Source organism: Polyodon spathula, chromosome 11 (assembly GCF_017654505.1).
Source record: "Polyodon spathula isolate WHYD16114869_AA chromosome 11, ASM1765450v1, whole genome shotgun sequence".
Taxonomy (NCBI): Eukaryota; Metazoa; Chordata; class Actinopteri; order Acipenseriformes; family Polyodontidae; genus Polyodon; species Polyodon spathula.
In genome coordinates this window covers 7330664-7353369 of record NC_054544.1, presented here as the reverse complement: position 1 = coordinate 7353369, position 22706 = coordinate 7330664, and the positions used below count along the sequence as shown (strand labels likewise).

The 22706-nt window shown below is 39.9% G+C and overlaps 2 protein-coding genes across 2 annotated transcripts in view; both read left to right on the top strand.

Moving 5' to 3' along the window:
* LOC121323009 (enhancer of polycomb homolog 2-like) overlaps positions 1-440 on the top strand; it is a 16513-nt gene extending 16073 nt beyond the window's left edge. Inside the window, exon 13 of the mRNA XM_041263718.1 lies at positions 397-440. Coding sequence (XP_041119652.1) covers positions 397-440 — 44 coding nt within the window. The remainder of the gene's footprint in view (positions 1-396) is intronic.
* A 2868-nt stretch (positions 441-3308) lies between these two features.
* LOC121323008 (kinesin heavy chain-like) lies at positions 3309-19005 on the top strand. The gene is made up of 17 exons (XM_041263716.1): positions 3309-3319; positions 3687-3835; positions 6775-6950; positions 7140-7208; positions 8476-8682; positions 9183-9329; positions 10162-10350; positions 10730-10847; positions 11194-11273; positions 11643-11752; positions 11977-12078; positions 12304-12364; positions 12629-12700; positions 13752-13856; positions 15449-15665; positions 16236-16358; positions 18918-19005. Exons 1-16 carry the CDS (start codon positions 3309-3311, stop codon positions 16346-16348), a joined length of 1926 nt encoding a protein of 641 aa, XP_041119650.1. The 3' UTR covers positions 16349-16358; positions 18918-19005.
* Positions 19006-22706: the final 3701 nt, after the last annotated feature.

Below are 22706 nucleotides of genomic sequence, written 5' to 3'. Positions count from 1 at the left end.
GCATAAATGAATTATCTAGGCTCTCTGGCTCGTTGTTGTTGTGGTGTGCCATGAAGCGTCACAGTTTTTTTTTTTTTTCTAATTAGTCAGTCTATAGTATTACCGCAATAAATTGTGCTGTATTGTAGTATTATGGATACTTTAACCCAAGGGCAGAATCACCTATGCCACAGTCTTTTAATTATAAATAGTTTGATTTGGTAGTCAATGTTTCTCCAGTGAGGTGAAAAACAGACAAATACAAATAGCATAAAATAAAAATAGCATTCTCAGAAGGCTAAAACTATTCTCTCCAGTATGAGTTAAAAAAAAAAAAAAAGTATTTTTAACCTGTCTTCATGTCAGATCCATACATCCTTGTATCATGTTAAGTGCTCTGTGCTGTAACCCCTGTAGGGCAACAACAGCTTTTCTGTGGTGTAGAGATCAGTACTGCCTAGCCTTTAAGTATCATTATTTTTATTTATTTTTTCATCCTTCTACCAGCACAAAACCAGTTTACATATATTATTCAATGCAATATAACATTTTATAGGAACATACAGTATCATATGGTGTGCCATATAGGAATTTATATAAATACATATACAGTATGTATGTAAACCTTTCAACAAGAATCGAGGGGATACATCACATTTTCCAGTGATTTGCTGTAGCAGCTTGGGAAATGTTCTGGTTTAACATACTGTACATAACATTCTGTAAAATGACAGGAGCTTTGATAAGATGCAAAAGATACAAAGTGGATTACTAGCAAACTGTAAACTGCTTTTTTTGTGCTCTATATTTAAAGTGCTGTGCAGTACAGTGTTAATCAAACTCTCAATGAGGTTCTGCGTGGGGATTCTTACTAGTTAAATCATTCAGAAGCAGGCCTTACAAAACCAAGACTCTCCCCTGTGAGTGTAGAGCTTGCAGTTAAATACGGTTGCTGACATAGCTAATGTGGAGAGCTACTGAACCACCACGTTATGTATGTAACTCTCTAGATGTTTAGTTTTGTAATGCAGATTAATTGGGTAAATGCACGACAGCTGGACCATTTATTATTTAGCAACTGAGAAGGACAAGAAAATGAACCTTCATTATTATTTAATCTGCTGCAGTTTGAAGAAAAAATGATTTAGATTTTATTAAGCAGTAACAGCAAGAACTGACAAACACACTTTTTCAGCAGAAAAAACAACTAGATATTGCTCTGTATAGACAATGTGGTGTTTCACAGATCCATTACAACATAATATTTCAAGGCTATTGGATGAAGAACCCATAGGAGACTAGGTTTCAGGCCACTGCATGGCACAGCAGGGGAGACTTGGGGTTTGATATAGCAAAGTTGCCTCCTGGAACCAGGTTTCAAGTCACTGTTCCTGAAAAGGGGGCTTTGTGTTCCCCTAGCTTTACAGTGTAAATGGAAACGTGCACTTTAATCATTGAGTTAAATTGAAAATTGGTAATATTGGATTCACAAGTTTCATCGGTTGAGCAACAGGAACTGTTCAAAAAATGATTAAAGTATTACAGATATTAAAAGAGGTGACATTTTCCAACAGTTGAGATTTAAAAGTAGATGTGCTAGGGGGCTTTTTTTCAGCTTCTGACAATCCAAATCCACAAGCCGCTGCTCGCTGAAGTGTTTTAGGTGACTGTAGACTTGAGGGAAATGCTGTTGGAATACATTAAGTTATTTTTACTTGGACGTTTCAAACAAGCTCTATGCTCCCCCAGTTATATTACGGACACCAGCATAATGGAATCGTAATTTGCTGCAGTTCGGTACTGTGTTGTATCACTTTTATTTAAATAACACAGATCACTCTGAGCTATTGCTCTGACCCCAAGGGCAATGTAATAGTTTCCTTATTCATGCATCCACCTGGTGTCCATCAAACCAAAAGCAAGTGAGCTGTGGCATCTTAGTTATTTTGGAAGAATTGTGTTAGGCTATTGGGCTGTTTTCTGTGCATATTACTGTCTGACTGGCAAGTGTAAACACTGTCACGATTTTCAATGCTGCAGCTTGAACCAAGAGACAGTTCTGGAATGATGTGTGAAGAGAATGAAATGGTTGTTTGGAACAGTTGACAAACAGAGCTTTGTTATGGGCACAGGAATAAATGTTTGCTGTTTTAAGTTCTGTTTGTATTCCAAATGCTCAAACAGCCATTGCTCTGTTGCTTGCTGGTTTTTATTTGGTTTGTCTCAGGATTGTTATTATATTTATTCATACAGCCACATTTCCTTCTTTTCTACCATTGGTGGCATGAAATCATTGTACTGCAATGAAAAACACATAAACGTGTACCTAGTAATTTGTAGTTATGTGTTTCCTATTCAATTTATGCCTGTTCAGTTAATCTGCTGTGTTCAGTGGGCAGAAGACTGTGGCATATCAATTATTAAGTTTTTTTCTAAACATTTAATTTATTCTTCCCTATTTTTGTCAGATTTTAGTTTTAATTTCTTCTTCATTTTTTTCTGCTTGAGGTTGTATAAATGGTACATGTTATTCTTGTGAGCGTAAATAAATACAAACATGAGAATACATTTTAAAATAGTTTTTGTGACCTACCTAAATATTTGAACTAATTCTGGAATGGCACATTACTAATGTAGTGGTATGGTTGGCCCTTTTTTTTCTTTAAATATTTGCTGTTGATGCTGTTGACTTCGTGCAATCCATAGATTTAGGCTGTGTGTATTTGTTTGGATATAGTACAGACGGTTACATATCATTTGTAACCATAAAAGTCCTAACAATGTTAAACCCAGTTGTGTATGCCCAAGGATCAAGGCTGGTTGACCCTCCTGAAATTCTCTATTTTCAGTGCTGAAGTTCCTCGTTTGTTGTCTTGTTACAAATCTGCTGTGGATCAGAGACTGTTGATGAAATAATTATACACAAACACACCCTCAAAACGTGTGAATCGGGTGGGTGTGGTAACAACGGTTTGAACCCAGGGAGTTGAACAAGTACAGTACCACCCAGTTAGTGAGGCTTTACATTGATCAGAAGCACATGTGGTCAGAGACAGATGCTCACTAGAGCATTTCAGGTGGGCACTTATCACTGAAAGACTTTTTATATCGGTTCTTCACAAGGAATTAATTTCTCTTAAGCAGAAAGTGCTATAGATTAGATTTTACTGAATAGCAACAGTATTCCCTAAGCCATGAAAGGTTTCTGATGCTAAGAGTAATAAAGGCTGTATCATGTAATTAATCATATCAAAACTATTAATGAGATCCTAATTAATGAAAGTTTTAATTAAGGAATGTAGACATCCCCTACTCTTTTCATGCATACTATGGTGGTCCAGTAACTCCCTAATATCTCAATGTGTATCTATACTGAACATTCTCACAATTTTTATGTCTGTTTTGAGGAATGTTTATTTTGATTAATCTATAGAAGCTTGCAGTTTATTAAACTGTGTTAGAGAGGCTTAGATGTTTCATCTCATTTTTCAAACCTAAAAGAATGTTTATAAACACATAGAAAAAACAGACCTTAAGTCAGTGTGAGTTGAATCACAATATGTGTTTTGTTTTCTGTATTTATATACCCTCATTTTGATCCTAATTGAATTGTTTGTGACAACGATGGGTTCTTAGGACTACTTCCTGACTGAAATTCCTTGAGATTTGTGTTGGTGAATATCCTACTTCTTTTTTCCTGCAAACAGAGCCAAGACCATCAAAAACACAGTATCAGTGAACCTGGAGCTGACGGCAGAGGAGTGGAAGAAGAAGTATGAGAAGGAGAAGGAGAAGAGCAAGAGCCTGAAGAATGTCATCCTGCAGCTGGAGTTGGAGTTAAATCGCTGGAGGAACGGTAAGACAGGGCTCTTCTCTTGCTCGTGGATGTGAAGTAAGCTGAGTCTTCTGGCTAATGGGCACTTTTATTGGTCATTTTGGGATTGGATTGGCATTGGAACTCTGGGTTTATTGAGACGTTAACTTAATATCAGCAATTGTTGTCTTAACTGATAGTTATGAACTTCCCAAACCTGTGCCTATTAAAACGTACTCTGTCCATGTCCCTTATGTGCTTGCTTTGAGACATTTTTATAGACTATGATCTCTATAAAGATTGTGTTGCTTTGATGAAATAGCTAAACTGAGAAATGCATCGCCTCAAGATTAAAATGAGTGTTCAGGAAAAATGTCACTGATCTCAAAAAAGAGCAACACATAGATTCTGTGTGTAATTTAATCCTGTGTACCCAAATATTGGAGAATTTTAATGGGATATGTTCTATTGGTAGTGAAATGTCCATATTTATAGTTTTTTTTTTTTTTAATCGTTTAATGTTAAGGCAGTATCAGACTGATGGTACACACCCATGGTGTCTTCCATTGCCATGTAAGCAAGTGAAGCAGTACAACAATGCTGTTATTATGCAAATGTATTTCAGTCCTCAGTACGGATCGAGGCCCGCGGGAATAGCAGCGCAGGTTATTGGCCATTAGGAAATTCTGAGAGGAGTATTGCTGATGTAATTGCTATAATGAAGTTTAGAATAGAACCACTGCTCTTTGTTTTGAGTGAAAGCTGCAGTTTATAACGGTGGACAGAAAGATTTGTAAAGTCATATGCAATTATAAATTAAATCAATAGTTTATGCCAGAGAAAAAAGGTTGGACCATAGTGGTGGTTTTTTTTCCATTGGAATCTTATATATATATATATATATAGTGATTACTATTGTCAGTTAATTTGTTCACATTGGCTTTAGACATCTGTTATGTATAGGAGATGAATCCTTAAGGAAAGGCTTGAGAGTTGTTTTCCTTAACTTGTTTAAATAATTGAATGCTTACCCATACCTCTTTAGACTTTCTTCTAACCCCTTTTGAAAAGGGCTATGCAGTGACGTGCAACACCGATAGTGAATGAAACACCCATCAAAGCAGGGAATTGACAAACTGTGTCACAGTCATAATTTAAAGCCCTTTTCTCATCGAGGAACGCAGGTGTCAGTCACACTGTAATTTCTTACCTCTAGACTCTTTCTTTGGAAGCAGCAATGTTGAATTTACCAGCGCACTGCGATGCTTCACTCCCAGTCTCAGTATGTGTCCAGTAGGAGCATGTTACTGGCTTTCCAAATGTGACATGACACATGCCAGTCAGCTGCAGGCATTTTATGAGGGAGAGTGTCTGTCGCTGACCCTATTTTGAGGTGGATGGGTGGTTTTTAAATATTGTCCCATGGCTTTTGGCTGTGGTTGCTTACTTCACGCATAAATGCAGAAAAAAGTAAACATTTTAAAGGTAATAAGTTGATTTTGTTTAGTTATTTATTATTATTTTTTTAGCCCTAAAAAAGTCATGACAGTTAGACATCTGGCCATTTCATGACTGCATTTAGATTATAGTTGGAAACATAAATACTACTGTGTATGGAAACTATATGATTATTAATGAAAGTGATGTTTGCACTATTTGTGGGGCCATCAGATCTTCCTTTGAGTTATGGTAGATGTCTGTTTATTTTGCTTAAATACTGTTTTAAGGTTTATGGAGTGTGTACAGACTTTGTCTGTAGAATACATTGTAATGCTGTCAGGCCATGACTCGGCCCAGAAACACTGCAGTACATTGATTTACATCTTGATTACAGTGCTGCAGGGTTACCGTAGAAACCAGAAGAATGTAGAAGCCTAGGGCCTAATATGATGCCATCAATCCTTGTTGTTTGCTACCAGTGTCATTGCAAGGAGCAATAATGGCCCAAATGGATTTATTTTTAATCACATGTTTTTTTAATTAAGCATGTTTTTTTTTTTTTTTTTTTTTTTTTTTTATATATATTAGATCACAATTATACAAATGCTTATTTACAGCATTTACACATTTTATGCTTTTTTTTGTTTGTATGTTATTAGGCTTGAAAGCTGGAGCAATTGTTATCATTTTTTCTCCATCTAAAAGATTGGACTTTTAACCGGTTCTTCTAAAGAATAATTGCGATTTGAATCCCTGCATCAACAAAGCATGTCAGTAATAGCAGCTTTATAAAAAAATAAAAAAATTTAAAAAAAAATAACAGCCCTACCTTTTGGTCTTGCCTGCTGCTCATCCCTGATAAGAAGCAGACAGATCCACAGAGATCTTTGTTGTTTCTTCAATATAACCTCTATTACTAGGGGTCATTGCATCTTAATCCTAGGTTTGAATCGTACCACTGCACATATGTCATCTCAGTTATCATAGGTGCATCTCAGTTAGACTCTCCCAGTCAAACCTATGTGTAAAAACATGCTATACATTAGTTAAAATATTTCTTTCAGTAGCACAAACACACTACGAGATTTTTGTATTGTATCTCTGGGCAGGTCAGCTGATAATGCTGTGATTTTTATTAACAGCAGTTTCGGGCCCCAGTCAGAGTGGCAGTGTCTGTAAGAGAAATTGAGATGTTTTTCTTGAAAACCATTAAACCCCTTTGGGTGAGGGTGAATCTTCATGATGCTTTACACAATAGAAGCCTCTGGAGGCACTGCAACTGCAGCTGTGATTCATGTGTCCATGCCCCTCTGCTGCTTGAATTTTACAATCCTCCACATAGTTCAACTGTGCAGGCATTGCTTTTCGCTTGGCAGGTCTGTGTCCTGCATACTTACAGATGCATAGGGCTAGACTTTAGAAGCATTAATATCATTGCTCTTATCATATCTTTTATTGCCCTAGAGTTTTCTGTAAAATTACCGTTGTTATTCATGTTGTGTTTTGTTTCATGGTCTCAGTTTACTTTTTTCCTCCAATAGGTGAGGCAGTACCCGAAGATGAGCAGCTGAGTGCTGAGGATCAGAAGAACCTGGAGCCTTGTGATAACACTCCCATCATCGACAACCTGGCCCCTCCCATTGCCCCAGTGTCAGCGGAGGGGAAGAGCAAGTACGAGGAGGAAGTCGCAAACCTGTACAAACAGCTCGATGACAAGGTCTGCATCTGGGCGGCAGTGTGGCTTGTTGATCTTTAACTGTGTGTACTCTACTGGTGTGGTGATGTGTTGGTGCCTGGGCATTTACGTCTTACTTGTGTGTTTGTTTAAAGATCTGTTAGGAAGGTAGAGGGAAGATGGTTTTTGTTGTTGGTGCTTTAAACTGAATTGGTTTCTCTTGTGTTGCAGGATGACGAGATTAACCAGCAGAGCCAATTGGCCGAGAAACTGAAACAGCAGATGCTAGACCAAGATGAGGTAAGATAACCAAGATTGCTAATCTTGTTTCTGAACCAGGATTTGATTATTTATGATTGTCTAAGAGCTTCTGGGGGTTACTGTTGTAAATGATTAAGTTCAACCCAGATCCACAGTATAAAAACACAAGAGAGTCATTTTAAAATACATGATCATTTTATTTATTTTTTTACATATATAAATATTTACAGAGGTGCTCCCTCATTATATAATATAGGAACAGTGTAAATATGTTTGTACATGTGCCAGTGTAGGGTTTCAAGGGCGGTCGCAAGTGAGACTGACCCTTGTGGTGTAACTGAGGTAGTACACAAGAAAGCAATACCTCAGGTCTGTAACTGCTTGTCTAAGAGAGCCTGGCTATGTTGTATGTGGTTGAGTTCTGGGCTGGCATGTGCATGGTACTGGGTTCCTGGTCACTCACTTCCTGTGAATTGGATGGGTTCTGTCGCTTCCCACATCTGTGTTAGGATCGCTGGCACCTACCGGAAAGTTTTGCATTCAAAGAACAGCAAACAATTGAATTTCCTGCTTATCAAAGAAACCTTGTTTTAAAGTAATAGCAAGAGCTCTGGTGATGGCTAAGCTTTATGATGACCTTTACTCCAACTCCAGCTCCAAACTCCCAGCCTGATCTAAAAATAAATGCAAGGAACTGTGAATCATGCCATTAGCGTGTAAAGCTTTTACTGAGCCAGTAACTCCAGGCTGTCGTTTTACTCATCCAGCATTTCGCTCAGAGGAGCCAAACAAGGACACTGGTAAGACAGGAAAATTGCAATCTAAATGTTAAAGCTCATAATGACTTTTGTCTATCCCTGCCCTAATGCACACATAAAAACACACAATACAGTATTGCAGATATACAGTTAATACATAACTGCAGTGCCTGCAATAGGAATAAAGCTCTCACTCATCTGATAGCAGCCGTCTTTCTCTAGTGGTTGAGGTAAGCCAATTTGAGGCACATTTTATTCTCTAACTTTAAGATTTTTGAACAATTCATCAATTTGTTTATACTGCCCTTTAATGTTTATATTTAGCCATTGTAGTAAACTCTAAATTATGAAGATTTTTATTAAAAACGAAATTGAACTTGTTTGCTTATAAAAAGCCAGCACTGTTTTTGTTTTTTACAACATAATTGGAGGGATTGGAACAGCATGCTGTACATTATTGGAACTGAATGCTGTTCATTATTGGAACTGCATGCAGTGCAAGTGCATAACTTTCTTGACATCCCCATTCTTGTGTGTATGTGGCGCAGCTGCTGGCGTCGACGAGGCGGGACTATGAGAAGATCCAGGAGGACCTGGCGAGGCTGCAGATGGAGAACGAGGCCGCGAAGGACGAGGTGAAGGAGGTGCTGCAGGCCCTGGAGGAGCTGGCTGTCAACTACGATCAGAAATCCCAGGAGGTGGAGGACAGGACCCAGGCCAACGAGCAGCTCGCCGATGAGCTCGCCCAGAAAACAGTGAGCAGCGGCGGGGTGCGATCTGGAACACACAGTGGGGGCAGCAAAACAAAAATATCCAAATAGATTTGGTTTTGTATATGCTCCCTCTGTTTGAAATCCAGAAAAAATCAAGGACTTCCTTGTGTGCGCATACAATTGACTACATTAGGGATAAAGAAGTTGTTTCCTACTCTCTCGTCAGTTTAATCTGATTCTCATGGAAACATATTTGTAAACACTTTTGTGTTTTAGACCCTTCTCATTCTAGACACATTTCTGGTTCTATTTCTGTCATTTACACATTCATATCGTACCTTCAATGCACCCATTGATTAAACACTTAGTAACAACATATGAGAACATTCACAAATCGTTGGTTGAGATTGCAGCCTTACATCAACGACTCCCCAGGATGAGTTTTGGTATCTTCTTGCTTTCTGTGTACAGGTCAGACCAGCATTTTATCTGATATCTGTAGTCGGTGTACAGTACACTGTGTTCTGCTTTTGTTTTGGTAGACGTGCCTTTGGGCGGTCCAGCGCGAGCTGAACCAACTTCAAGAACTGAGCAAGCACCAGAAAAAGAGAGCGGCTGAGATCCTGAACCTCCTGCTGAAGGACCTCACTGAGATCGGGGGCATCATCGGCACCAATGACATCAAAGTGGTGAGGACTGCCATCTGCTCTCTAAACACAAGAGATTTCCAGTGTCTGGAACCACAGGCTAATAATTCATACCTTACCGACTGGCCTGGTTTGGCACAAGTAGTAGATTATAAAGCAGCAACAGCCAAGTAAGAGAAATAGTGCCCTCTGCTGGTATTAAGTTAGACTGCATTACTCACTTGCAACTATATGTGTTTAAGTTGCTTTGACCATCACAGTTTAAATTAGTATGTATTCATGTTTAAATAAATTAAACTGTTTAACAATACCATTAAAGCACAGTACTGTTGTTGTTGCAATACTGGTGTTAGAGTATTTCTAGGATGCCTGTATATGGTAATAAGTTACAAAGATTTTAACAAAACTACTAGATTTATTAGATTTCAAATGTGTGTTTGCATATGCCCTTCTTAAGGATATAGTGATTTGTTTTTTTATTATGTCGACTCACCAATTAATGTCCAATTAATAAACCAAACTAATTTCCCTTGTTGCAAAATCCTTGCTAGATAAAGATGAACTAAAGATGAATGTATTTTACAAGAATCACTCCACATGTGTTAAACATTGCGCTTTTATCTTGGGGATTAGTACAAACCTGACAATTATCTCAGCCAGTCAAGCTGTCATTTTCACATCAACATACAATAAAGAGCAAAAACACTATTGAAAGAAAAAACCTTCATACCCAAAACAGTTTTCTGGTTCGTTGAGGGAATAATCACTTGCCTGCTAACTGACCTTGCACTCTCAAGTATTCCTGGAGCCAGGCCAGGAGTGAGTCATTGTGATATCATTGTGATGTCATTGTGGTGTCTCTCCTGGTATTTAGATGACTGAGGTGAACGGTGTCATAGAGGAGGAGTTCACCATGGCTCGTCTCTACATCAGCAAGATGAAGTCAGAGGTCAAGTCGCTGGTGAACCACAGCAAGCAGCTGGAGACCTCGCAGATTGACACGACCCGGAAGATGCAGATCAACGAGAAGGAACTGGCTTCCTGTCAACTCCTCATCTCCCAGGTGAGGCCAGCAGTACAGCCTGCAGGAATGCCAAGGGGAGGGTTTTCACCCCCTCTAGTGGCTGAGGAGGGGTACTGCGTTATATACCAGCATTTGTCTGCTCAGATTACCAGGTGAATGCCTGTCTGGTTCTAGTAACTGCTCCTTAATATCTACAAAATGAGAAGGGCTGATTTCAACCAAAGAAAGTTATCACTCACTGGGAAGTTTGCTACTGATAGATCTGAAAACTATTTAAAAAAAAAAAAGAAAGCGAGTGTGGTACTTAAAATGTTCACTTAGGTGGGACAGCTGTTTGTTTCCAGTTAGTCTGATGCATTAAAACCCCATTAGCTGCTGTGTTGTTAATCTGATTTTTGTATTGGTTTACTCATGACAGCACCAAGCTAAAATCAAGTCCCTGACAGATTACATGCAGAATGTGGAGCAGAAGAAGAGACAGCTTGAGGAGTCGCAGGACGCCCTCACAGAGGAGCTGGCCAAGCTCAATGCCCAAGGTAACAAAGGGGATCTGAGGAGATGTTGGCTGTTTGCATGTGGGTTAATAAACTAGGCTTTCACTCTGGAGCACTTTGGTCACGTGTTAAATGAGTGTTATCAACAATTATCACTGGGGACGTTAGATCGGATAGGCATGCAGAATGAACTGCTTCCTCACCCCCTGTTGGGGCAGGTCTAAAGTGTGCTCTTGGAGCAATCTGCTTATGCTTATGTCCCTTCTCTGAGGACAAAGAAGCCCTGGTTGGATTTCCAAAGAGGTCGTAGTGTTTAATTTAGTGGCATTAGAAATATAAATATAAAGATATAAAGGGGTTCAAAGCTGAGATTACTGTTTTATTTTAGCAGATGCAATGCACAAAGTGTCAGTTATGGACAAAGAGAAGGAACACATGACCTTGCTCCAGGATGCTGTGGAGAGGAAGGTAATATGAAACAAAAAGGAAATCACTGAAACCATAATAGCACTAATGTACATAATCCTAGCGCTTCTGTTTTAAATAATTAAATGAAAATGCTTTCTATGACCATTAATAAAATGTACACTTTGAGTTACATCAGCTCCTCAAGGACCCCTCTCTACTGGTATTCTTTGTGTTCTAGGTTCAGGGTTAAAACATTAGTGACACTAAGCAGTGATTTACAATCACCTCATTACCTTATTAATTCCCATGGCAGAGAGGCTGAAAGTGTTGTCTACTGTAATTCCTGAACATATTTCAGTACTGCTACCTTGGTGGTGTTGGGTTTGACCCACTTCAGAGCTGACCTACTATCACTCTACTCCTCTTCAGGAGACCCTGGAGAAACAGATGGAGAGTCACAGAGAGGTCCACCAGAAGCAGCTGTCCAGGCTGCGTGATGAGATCGAGGACAAGCAGAGAATCATCGATGAGCTCAAAGAGTAAGAAACGGGATCTGCTTTACGGAAATGACTACCAGTTGAAAGTCAGGCCCCATTTATTCCAGATACTGACTAACAAAACCGTCATAACCCGTGTGCGCGGCTTATGTTTTGTTCTACAGAAAATATATATTTTTATTTGGCATGTATACATGAATCAAAATACATGTTGATCTGTTGTATCATGCAAGATATCTGTTTTATTTTGTTTTTTTTTATTCCAGCTTGAATCAGAAACTGCAGCTGGAGCATAAAAAACTCATCTCCGATTATGATAAACTGAAGATTGATGAGCAGGAGAAGGACATGGAGCTGCAGAAACTCATGTTCGTGTTTACAGATACATTCTTGTCTCTCAATTCAATCACCTTAGTTCAATAGCCAGATCAGCAGCTGCAAGAATAGAAATGCTTTGTTATGACCAGCTGATGGGAAGAAAATCTGTACCATCTTTGTGTTTCCCATATTTAAGGATACGGCACGGTCCTGTAAGTGATAATGAGATGTTCAAACAACTTTTATCACATTGTAGCTGTTTTTCTTTCTTTCAGTATCCTTAATGACAAAAGGGAGCTAGCGAAGCAGGACCTCAAAGGCCTAGAAGAGACTGTGGTAAGAAGGACACAAAATCCTAATAGTCTGGAGTTCTTAATATCACAACTGTACATCAAACAGGACAGGGGTTAGCTTTGACATAAACCGGACAAGAGCTTTCAGATTGAGGTTGGGATTTTAACCAGGCCCATAATAGCAAGTTAGCAGTCTTTAAATGTTCAGTCTGTTAATGCAATTGTCGCAAACTTGAAGCTTGCTGAAAGGTAACCTTTGTTCCTGTACCCCATGAAGCAACTAACTAGCTCTGTCTTATTCTGTCAGGCCAAGGAGCTCCAGACACTCCACAACCTCCGTAGACTTTTTGTTCAAGACCTCACGACTCGCGTCAAGAAAGTAAGTCACTATTTTCTTATGGGTTTGATATAGGATGCCAGACTTAGTAGTTATTGCCTAGCTGGCTAGTGGCTTGCACCAATTAAACAGTTTTTTCATCACAAGCTCAACTGTAAATAATTTACAAAATGCTCTCAAAAGAAGACAATTTCTTGTTTTTTTATATAATTAAAACACACCTCTCTTTTATATGGAATTGTGACAGGGTACACCTCGCCCACATGTTTATTTCTTCTGTTATGGCATTATTGTTATTGTTTAATGTATTTGTATTGTTATTTTAGTTAAATATAGTTGACAGGGACGATGTTTGCTTCTCATCTCTGCCAAAATACATCCTGTGAGAATGTGTGGTCGGCAGCTAATAATTTTTTGACAGATTGGCTGTCGACCGCGCTTATTAGAATGCCTGTGCGGAATATGGTTGCAGGATAGATAAGCTAATTGATAACCAGTTAATCTCTCGACCACGCTATAAACAAGCAGCTTTTGTTGAGTTGTTGTTCGGTGTTATGAGGAACGAGATCGCTGACAGAAAGAGAGAGAATCTAAAAGACAATTGCTACGAGTTCTGGTTTTAAACCCGCATCATACTTGTGTTGTTCTGTGAGTGTGTTTGTGTTTGTTTGTTTGGCCCTTGAGCCATTTTGCTTTGTTTCTGTTTTAACTATTGTATTAGTTTGTTTTATAAATAAGAGCGCATTTGCGTCTCACCCTGCAGTACTTGTGTTGCCTGTATTTCTTGGTCTGACATCACCCACCAAGCCATACGTGAGAGGAATACTGTTTGTTCATAATTTCTGTTCAGATAATTGTTGACAGTCAAGCCCCCACACTGTTGCTTGTTCACGGTGAAGCTTAATGGTTATTGGCTAGCTGGCCTCTAAAATAAAACTATTGGAGTTTTATAAATCCACATCAAATACATATCCCGAGACATTGTTTCAGTATGTGCTGAGGAACATTTAAAGGATGAGAATCGGATATACTAATACCATAGAGTGCATTAATTCAGTCGAGTTTAGTTTTCTTTTCTTGCACCTCTGCTCAGAGCGCTGAACTGGACTGCGATGATGGAGGGGGGAGCGCAGCACAGAAACAGAAAATTTCCTTTCTTGAGAACAACCTGGAGCAGCTTACAAAAGTTCACAAACAGGTATGAAGAAAGAGCCGTCGCTTGATGTGCCCTGTGACAGGGTGCTTGTGTCACGTGTGTGGGTAGCCACTGATATGCATGACAGAGACATGGAGTTGGAGTTGAAATGCCGGCACAGGTGCGCAGGATTTATTAATGCAAACAGAAAGTAAACAAAGAACTCATGTGCACAGAGAACATATACAGCAAGCTGTGTAAAAGGCAAAATAAAATACAGTACAAACTACAAATAAAAGGTGCCACACAGGGCGAGCGCTAGCCTTATAAACGAGGCGTCCCGCTCCAGGAACCGACTACACTACGTAACCCTTGCTATACATTACATGGGATCACTATCCCCTAAACTAACCTACTGATGAGCTGGTATTCATACGACAACTCCTGCTGCTTCATACGGCCTTGGCTGGGCTTTGCCTTCACAAGCACCGCTTGCAGTTTCAGGGTTGCGTAGCTGTTGATCCTGCAGGGCGGACGCTCTCCTCCTGAGTGTACGCAGCTCCCCTCTGTAGCATGGCGTTGCAGTCTCCCAGAGCTGTCGCCACCGGATGTTTTTATGCTAATAGACACTCGGTCAAGACCCGCCCACCTGCTGATTGAGGACCAGCACAGCCAATCACTTGCTGCCCTTCCCCTCAACCAAGCCTAGCAGGCAGCAAGTCTCAATCGAGCGCCTGTCTGTAAACAATAATTTAGTCACACAAATCAACTCCAAAAAGACACACAATAAACCAATTTCCACAAACAAATTACACCAACACTAATTCACCATTGTGCAGGACAGTCACTTTGCCACATGCCCGTACAAGGGGAATGTTTTGATTCTTAGTACATGTAGGTAGTTTCATCCAACATAAGGTTATAATAATTATGCTGACTATACCATATGGCATAAACATGTGATAAGGTCAATCAAAATGGTTAAAATCTAACCTAGAACCAATATGGTGTGTGCTAATTGCTTTTTTAATATGGCAGTGGCAGGAAAGCCGAGCCAAGTGAATTAAAGGGTGATAAATCAGTTAACTAAAGCTTTGTTGATCAATAGGATAAACAATTTGTGTGAAACTAGAACATTTATTTGGATTTATTTAGATTTCGACTACGTGGATATTGATAAAGTGATCAGTGTTCTCATCAATTCTAGTTGTTGCAATCTCTGTTTTGGTAACTGTGGTGTAATCAATGGAATGGATTAAGAGCTAAATTACGCTGCCACCATCGCAAACACTAAAAAGACCCACTTAGCTATACATTTACAAAGTGTTTAGCAAAATCGTTGAATAAAACCATAGGACCTCTTTAGGCTAGTAGTTATAACTAGAAGAGACAGTAACCTTGCATATTGCATTTCGCTATCTTTTTTGGTATCGCATATGCCAATATTTTAGAAAGGTGTGTATCTGTGCTTCAGCACAATAAGCAAAGGCATCAATTTCCACTTCAGTCAAGAGCTGAATCGCTTCTGGGAGGATTGTTTGCATGTCACGAACTCCCCAGATTTTGAAAATCTGCCTTCACAGATAAGCTTGCTTTCATGTGGCGCCCCCCTTTTATGTCTTTTTGTTGTTGTTGTTGTTGTTGTTTTGTCGCAGCTGGTACGTGACAATGCAGATCTGCGTTGTGAGCTTCCTAAACTGGAAAAACGTCTCCGAGCTACAGCTGAGAGAGTCAAGGCCCTTGAGAGTGCACTGAAGGAGGCCAAAGAAAACACCATGAAGGACCGGAAGCGCTACCAACAGGAGGTGGACCGGATCAAGGAAGCCGTGAGAGCCAAGAACATGGCCAGGCGAGGGCACTCCGCTCAGATCGGTAAGACTAGCCACCACTTCTGCTAGCGCCCTCTATTGACTCTTACAGGTACTACCAGAGACAACATCTACAGTTTCTAGATTCCCCAATAAGAGCGCTACAAGCGTCCTGATGCGTCATACCTCCTTTGGGTGCAGGTTGCTGTGTTTTCTCCAGTACGTTCGAATTGGCAAGAGCAATAGCAATCCTAGGGCACAGACAAGTAAATTCACAAGCTGCTTCACCCTCAATCCATAGTAAAATATCAATTGTTATGTGTGTAAAACACACTAAAGTTGTTAAGTTTAGGTGGTTTGCTTTATTGGCTTATTCTGATTTTGATGAAAAACTTGAACACAACGCTTAAGCCAATACACAGATTTCCGTTTTCACTTAACTCAGAATAATGGACCCTTTCAAACTAGGTCCCATAATGACTCCGGTACACTGCATCTTGAAATGCTAAGAAATTCTTAATGAAGAAGAAACTCTTTTTCCCTGACAGATCTACTGCTGGTGCTGCTCAGTACACAGTATATATTTTCCTACAGTGTTGAATTTGACAATGGCTGTTTTCCTTCTATTCTGTAGCCAAGCCTATTCGTCCTGGGCATTTCCCAGCATCCTCACCAACAGCTGCCCACACCATCCGTGGTGGTGGAGGAGGATCGTTGATCTCCAGTCATCACCACAGCATGAAGTAGAGGAGGAATGGTTAGTACAACTCATCTTGCCCTGGGGGAGGAGGTGGGATATAGATGCGTCAGTCTGCCTCTTGGGTGCAGCATATTCCTGGCCTGTTCTCCATGTCACTCCATAACAGAGAACATGTAATTGCATCTGTTATATGGGACAAAGCCCCACCTGTACGAAGTGACTGAAGATGCTGAGCGATCTGTCTTCTCTCTCACCACTGCTATTGTAAGATCAAACAAGCACCCAATTTAAGGGTTTGGTGAACATTCCTTGCTCAAAGGAGAATCAGTACGAATGATGATGTGAAGAAGTTGAGGTTAAGCGGGATAACCCCATTCCTTTTCTGCTCTTTCACAAGGGACCCTTGACTGGATTACATTGTACAAAAAAGTCAGCATTCCCTGTAAACCTGAAAAAAGAGTATTCAGTCTGTAACCAGATTGGGAGACCTGGAACCAAGTCTAATACAAACTGAGTACAAAACCACATTTCTAAAAATAATAATGTACTAGACTCCTTTTCTGCCTTGCTTTGAGTGTGATTGCTTCTCAGTATGAAGTGACCGGATTGTACTTATTCACTGCCTGCCTGGCTGGCCCTTGGAAACTGGCCTGATGGTGACCGGCCTGTTTGCTAATGAGGAGCAGCTTTATCTATATATCTATATCTATATCTATATCTATATCTATATATATATATATATATATATATATATATATATATATATATATATATATATATATATATATATATATATGGCTCACCGAGGCGCACACAGCAGTCATCCAGGGTGCAACTGCTGATAAGGCTTGTTACTGTGTCTGACTCCGAAGGCTCTTTATAAGCACTGATACTATGGTACTATGCACTGTTGTTTAAACAGGAATTACAGCTGAGGGTCTGAACATGGGTAAAGTACAGATTAGAACAGCCCATCCCCCGGGGATTGATTTGGGTGTTAAGTGAGTATAGGTACATTCTTAAGCTCTTATTGTGTTCACCAGCAGCTATGTACAGTAGTAGTCCAATATGGAGGAAGATGTAGTATGGTTTGCTTTGTTCTTATAAGATTCTAAGCATGTCATTCTATTAATTACCACCAGTGGGCAGAATGTCTCCATACTAAATCATCCAAAACTGCCAAGTTGATATAAAGGGGCCTGGCAAGCAAAGTTGATAGTTATAGAAAAACTGAGAGGTTACAAAAAAGAATCAGCCTTATACAGATGCTATATTTAAATATTTTAAACATGTTGGCTATTGCACTCGGTGAGATAATAAACTAGCAGCACACGACTGGGCCTTTGAATTCTTTTGTATGTGTATAGTGATTTCCATGCTAGGAGATTGAACCTGTAAATCTGGCAGTACTACATTGAACCGTCAGACTAATTTATTTAACCTTAATTTTGCTTTCTTGTTTTTACCAAGTCCTGTGAAGGTGATATGTTAACACAGATGCATTTTACTAGTTGCTTGTAATTTCGTCATATTAATGTTATTCATTGATAGTTTTTGCTACCACTCAGAGAGAACATTAATTAATATATATAGAAGATTAATCCAGCTAGCCATGCTTTGAGAATGCACACTCAGAATGTAAAAATTCCCATAAATTCCCATTTATGTGGCCACATGATGTGTCATATACTACAGTAGATGTGCATAGTGGCCCAATTCACCAACATCTTTAACACTGGACAAGACACAGCTGTCTCTACTTGAGCACCGCTAGCTAGGACTTATTAGTGGAATCTAACAATAAAGTCTCTGCTTTCTTGCTCTTTGCCGTGGGCCTCAGCAGCTTTCTAAAAAGGTAAACATGAATGCATTGATACTATCAGCATTGCAAACGCCTTCCTAATCTAACAAAGTTCAGGTCTTATCCCAACAGTGGTAACTGTGGTCATCTTCTGGTAGCACAAGGTCTTGGTCAAGCCACTGCAACACATATGAAGAGCTAGTCAAATGTGTATATTTGCTGACCTTAATGTTCTGGAAAGTGCTGCAACTACACAGCCTTGTCTTTTGACAATTGTGAAAACAGTTGGGCCATATTCAGAAAGAATTATCATGTCACTATTTGCATTGGGGTGCTATGCATTTACTGGCAAGTTATGAATATGCCCCTTACTGTTGTGTAGGTACGCTACAAGATTTGAATCGGTGAAATATATGTGATGGCAGAATGTTTTGGAAGAGGTTTAAGAGCAGGATTGTTAGTAGTTAAAGCTTACTGGTGTGTAAGGTGAGCACAGTTTGCTTGTGTGTTCAGACTGGATCGTTATGTGAATTCGTTAGAACTGCAGTACCATTACATGTCATTAGAATATAATGCCATTTCATACGCCACAGAGGCATTTTTTGTGTTTTCTGCAAGAGCACTGAAGCTGTTTAAAGTCTGTGCAGTTGTGTTGTCTGATTTTACATGTGCGTAAAGTGGATTAAATAGCATTTACAGCATACTGCTGTTAAGCAATGTACTGCAAATACTTTTTAGTGGGTTTTTTTAGACCTTAAAAATATTGTTCAACTTGTTTAACTTACATTGAATTACTTGTCTTCTCTCCTCTGCAGAGCCCAATAAGCATGTCCAGAACGTCTGAACATCAGATCACGACCCCTGCAGGACCTGCTATTCATCTTCCAGGCGTTTCACCTGCAAGCTTTTCAGAAGCTTTTCAGATCACGACCCCTGCAGGACCTGCTATTCATCTTCCAGGCGTTTCACCTGCAAGCTTTTCAGAAGCTTTTCAGATCACGACCCCTGCAGGACCTGCTATTCATCTTCCAGGCGTTTCACCTGCAAGCTTTTCAGAAGCTTTTCAGATCACGACCCCTGCAGGACCTGCTATTCATCTTCCAGGCGTTTCACCTGCAAGCTTTTCAGAAGCTTTTCAGATCACGACCCCTGCAGGACCTGCTATTCATCTTCCAGGCGTTTCACCTGCAAGCTTTTCAGAAGCTTTTCAGATCACGACCCCTGCAGGACCTACTATTCATCTTCCAGGCGTTTCACCTGCAAGCTTTTCAGAAGCTTTTCAGATCACGACCCCTGCAGGATCTGCTATTCATCTTCCAGGCGTTTCACCTGCAAGCTTTTCAGAAGCTTTTCAGATCACGACCCCTGCAGGACCTGCTATTCATCTTCCAGGCGTTTCACCTGCAAGCTTTTCAGAAGCTTTTCAGATCACGACCCCTGCAGGACCTGCTATTCATCTTCCAGGCGTTTCACCTGCAAGCTTTTCAGAAGCTTTTCAGATCACGACCCCTGCAGGACCTACTATTCATCTTCCAGGCGTTTCACCTGCAAGCTTTTCAGAAGCTTTTCAGATCACGACCCCTGCAGGACCTGCTATTCATCTTCCAGGCGTTTCACCTGCAAGCTTTTCAGAAGCTTTTCAGATCACGACCCCTGCAGGACCTGCTATTCATCTTCCAGGCGTTTCACCTGCAAGCTTTTCAGAAGCTTTTCAGATCACGACCCCTGCAGGACCTGCTATTCATCTTCCAGGCGTTTCACCTGCAAGCTTTTCAGAAGCTTTTCAGATCACGACCCCTGCAGGACCTGCTATTCATCTTCCAGGCGTTTCACCTGCAAGCTTTTCAGAAGCTTTTCAGATCACGACCCCTGCAGGACCTGCTATTCATCTTCCAGGCGTTTCACCTGCAAGCTTTTCAGAAGCTTTTCAGATCACGACCCCTGCAGGACCTGCTATTCATCTTCCAGGCGTTTCACCTGCAAGCTTTTCAGAAGCTTTTCAGATCACGACCCCTGCAGGACCTGCTATTCATCTTCCAGGCGTTTCACCTGCAAGCTTTTCAGAAGCTTTTCAGATCACGACCCCTGCAGGACCTGCTATTCATCTTCCAGGCGTTTCACCTGCAAGCTTTTCAGAAGCTTTTCAGATCACGACCCCTGCAGGACCTGCTATTCATCTTCCAGGCGTTTCACCTGCAAGCTTTTCAGAAGCTTTTCAGATCACGACCCCTGCAGGACCTGCTATTCATCTTCCAGGCGTTTCACCTGCAAGCTTTTCAGAAGCTTTTCAGATCACGACCCCTGCAGGACCTGCTATTCATCTTCCAGGCGTTTCACCTGCAAGCTTTTCAGAAGCTTTTCAGATCACGACCCCTGCAGGACCTGCTATTCATCTTCCAGGCGTTTCACCTGCAAGCTTTTCAGAAGCTTTTCAGATCACGACCCCTGCAGGACCTGCTATTCATCTTCCAGGCGTTTCACCTGCAAGCTTTTCAGAAGCTTTTCAGATCACGACCCCTGCAGGACCTACTATTCATCTTCCAGGCGTTTCACCTGCAAGCTTTTCAGAAGCTTTTCTGATCACTACCTCTACTACAGGATCTGCTATTCATCTTCCAGGCGTTTCACCTGCAGGCTTTTCAAAAGCTAAGTGTGTACACACTTTGCATTTTCCTTTTTACTTTCTGAAAGAGCCAATATGCTGTATAGGGAAAAGCCTTTAGTTGCTGAAACAGTGCTTTCTCTCCACTGTGTTAACCGTGAAACAAGTCATGAAGTAACATCTTTAGACAGGCTAATGTCTTCTATTGTGAGTCTGTTTATTGTATAATACACTGTCAATGTATATGCATTTAGGCAGATGGTAGAAAGTGAGGTCAGTAACACTGCTATATGATATAGTACTGTACTCCATACTGTTGTGTTATATAGGTTTGTGAAGATAAAAATTCACACAAGCAGTCCTAATATAGCATGCTATCCTAAGACTATGAAATTAAATTATTTGTTTGTTAGTATTATTATCTTACCTGTGGCCAAATTGGCTTAATCAGATTTGGATCCAGTCAAAACCAGGTAGTCTGGTGAATTAAATCTGATCAGGCAATATATAAACAAAATGGGGTACAAAGATTGTGTTGCTGCTGTTTAAGGTTTGTAATACAATTATTTTGTTGTTGCTGCTCCTATCCATTAACAATAAAACTTTAACAATAAAAATAATTAAAATAGTACTTCAGGTAAGAGTTTCTACTGAATGTGTAGAGAAGACCTATCTGTCACCAAGAAGGGCTGTTTGCAGGTAAACAACACTTAACCTTGTAACAGTTATCATTAGATCAGATAGTGCTGCTGCTTACAAACAGGCTCAGATCAAAAAACACAATGAATTGTTCACTATGTATTGGTTTTAATAAGGGTGCAATTTCATCTATAAAAAACACATTAATGTCAAATTCATTAAGGTAAACACAAAATGTTAAGATACTTTCTAGCACCTCATTTTTTGTGCAGTGCATTTTAGTATATTGTTTGCATTATTTTTGTTCTTGTATATTTTATTTAATAAAGACATATTTTCTTTTTTGGATATTTGCATTTCTATTTTATTTCCTTTAAAACTGCATCTTCTTTGTGTTTTGTTGTTTGTTTGTTTTTGCTTTCTTCTTTACCATAATTTCCTGGTTAAGGTTAGAAACCCCTTCACTAGTGGATTTCACTATAATAGTGAAAAAAATCTAAGAATTTGTTTTTATGTTTTCAGTGGAAACAAGCACCATTCAGTTCAGGTATGCATTGATTTTGAGAAAGCTTTATTATTGAACACTGATTGTATTTATGTGTACATGTACAGTTTCTGTTTATTTTTTAGGGCATGATCAAGGCCTAATATTTAATCTTTGTAGCATATCTCATAGGATGTCTGTTAAGAGTTTGTACTGGGTATTTCAGATGTCTGGAAGCACAGTCTGATCCAGCATGCCAGCATGGACTAGTCTTTTGCACATATGCCTTATGGTGGATGGACACATTTGTGTGAAAGAATTGTGAATAACCTGGGCCCAGACTTCTGAAACATTATGTACTTTAATGATGTTCATGAGATCCATTGAATAATGTCCATGAGACCCATTGAATAGAGATCCATCAAATAATGTCAACTACCTTCATTATCCAGGTCTCAATAAGAACCAGTTGTTTGGTTAACTGGAGACAGGGTTCTCCTCTGTCGCAATCTAGTTGCAGAAAGTCACTGGGTTGTGATCTAGCAAGAACTTCCCTCAGAGCTGAGATGCTGATCAACCAGTCAGTCCATCTCACACTTAACTGAGGGGGGATTTTTAAAGCTCACTTGGTGAATTCCTAAAAAGACGACTTTCCTGGACTGGTGTGCTGCAGAAGAAAACCTCAGCCATATTAATTTTGAATCAGCTGTTATTGATATACCTGCTGATTGATTCAAAGAACGCTTCCTTTGCAATGTCCTCTCACAGTGTACCATCCCAGCTGTTCATACAGACGTGCTCCTCCAGGCAATTCTAATCTTGAGGAGGGGGGAGTTACGGATTATTTTGCAGCAAATTGAATGCCCACAATTCTACATA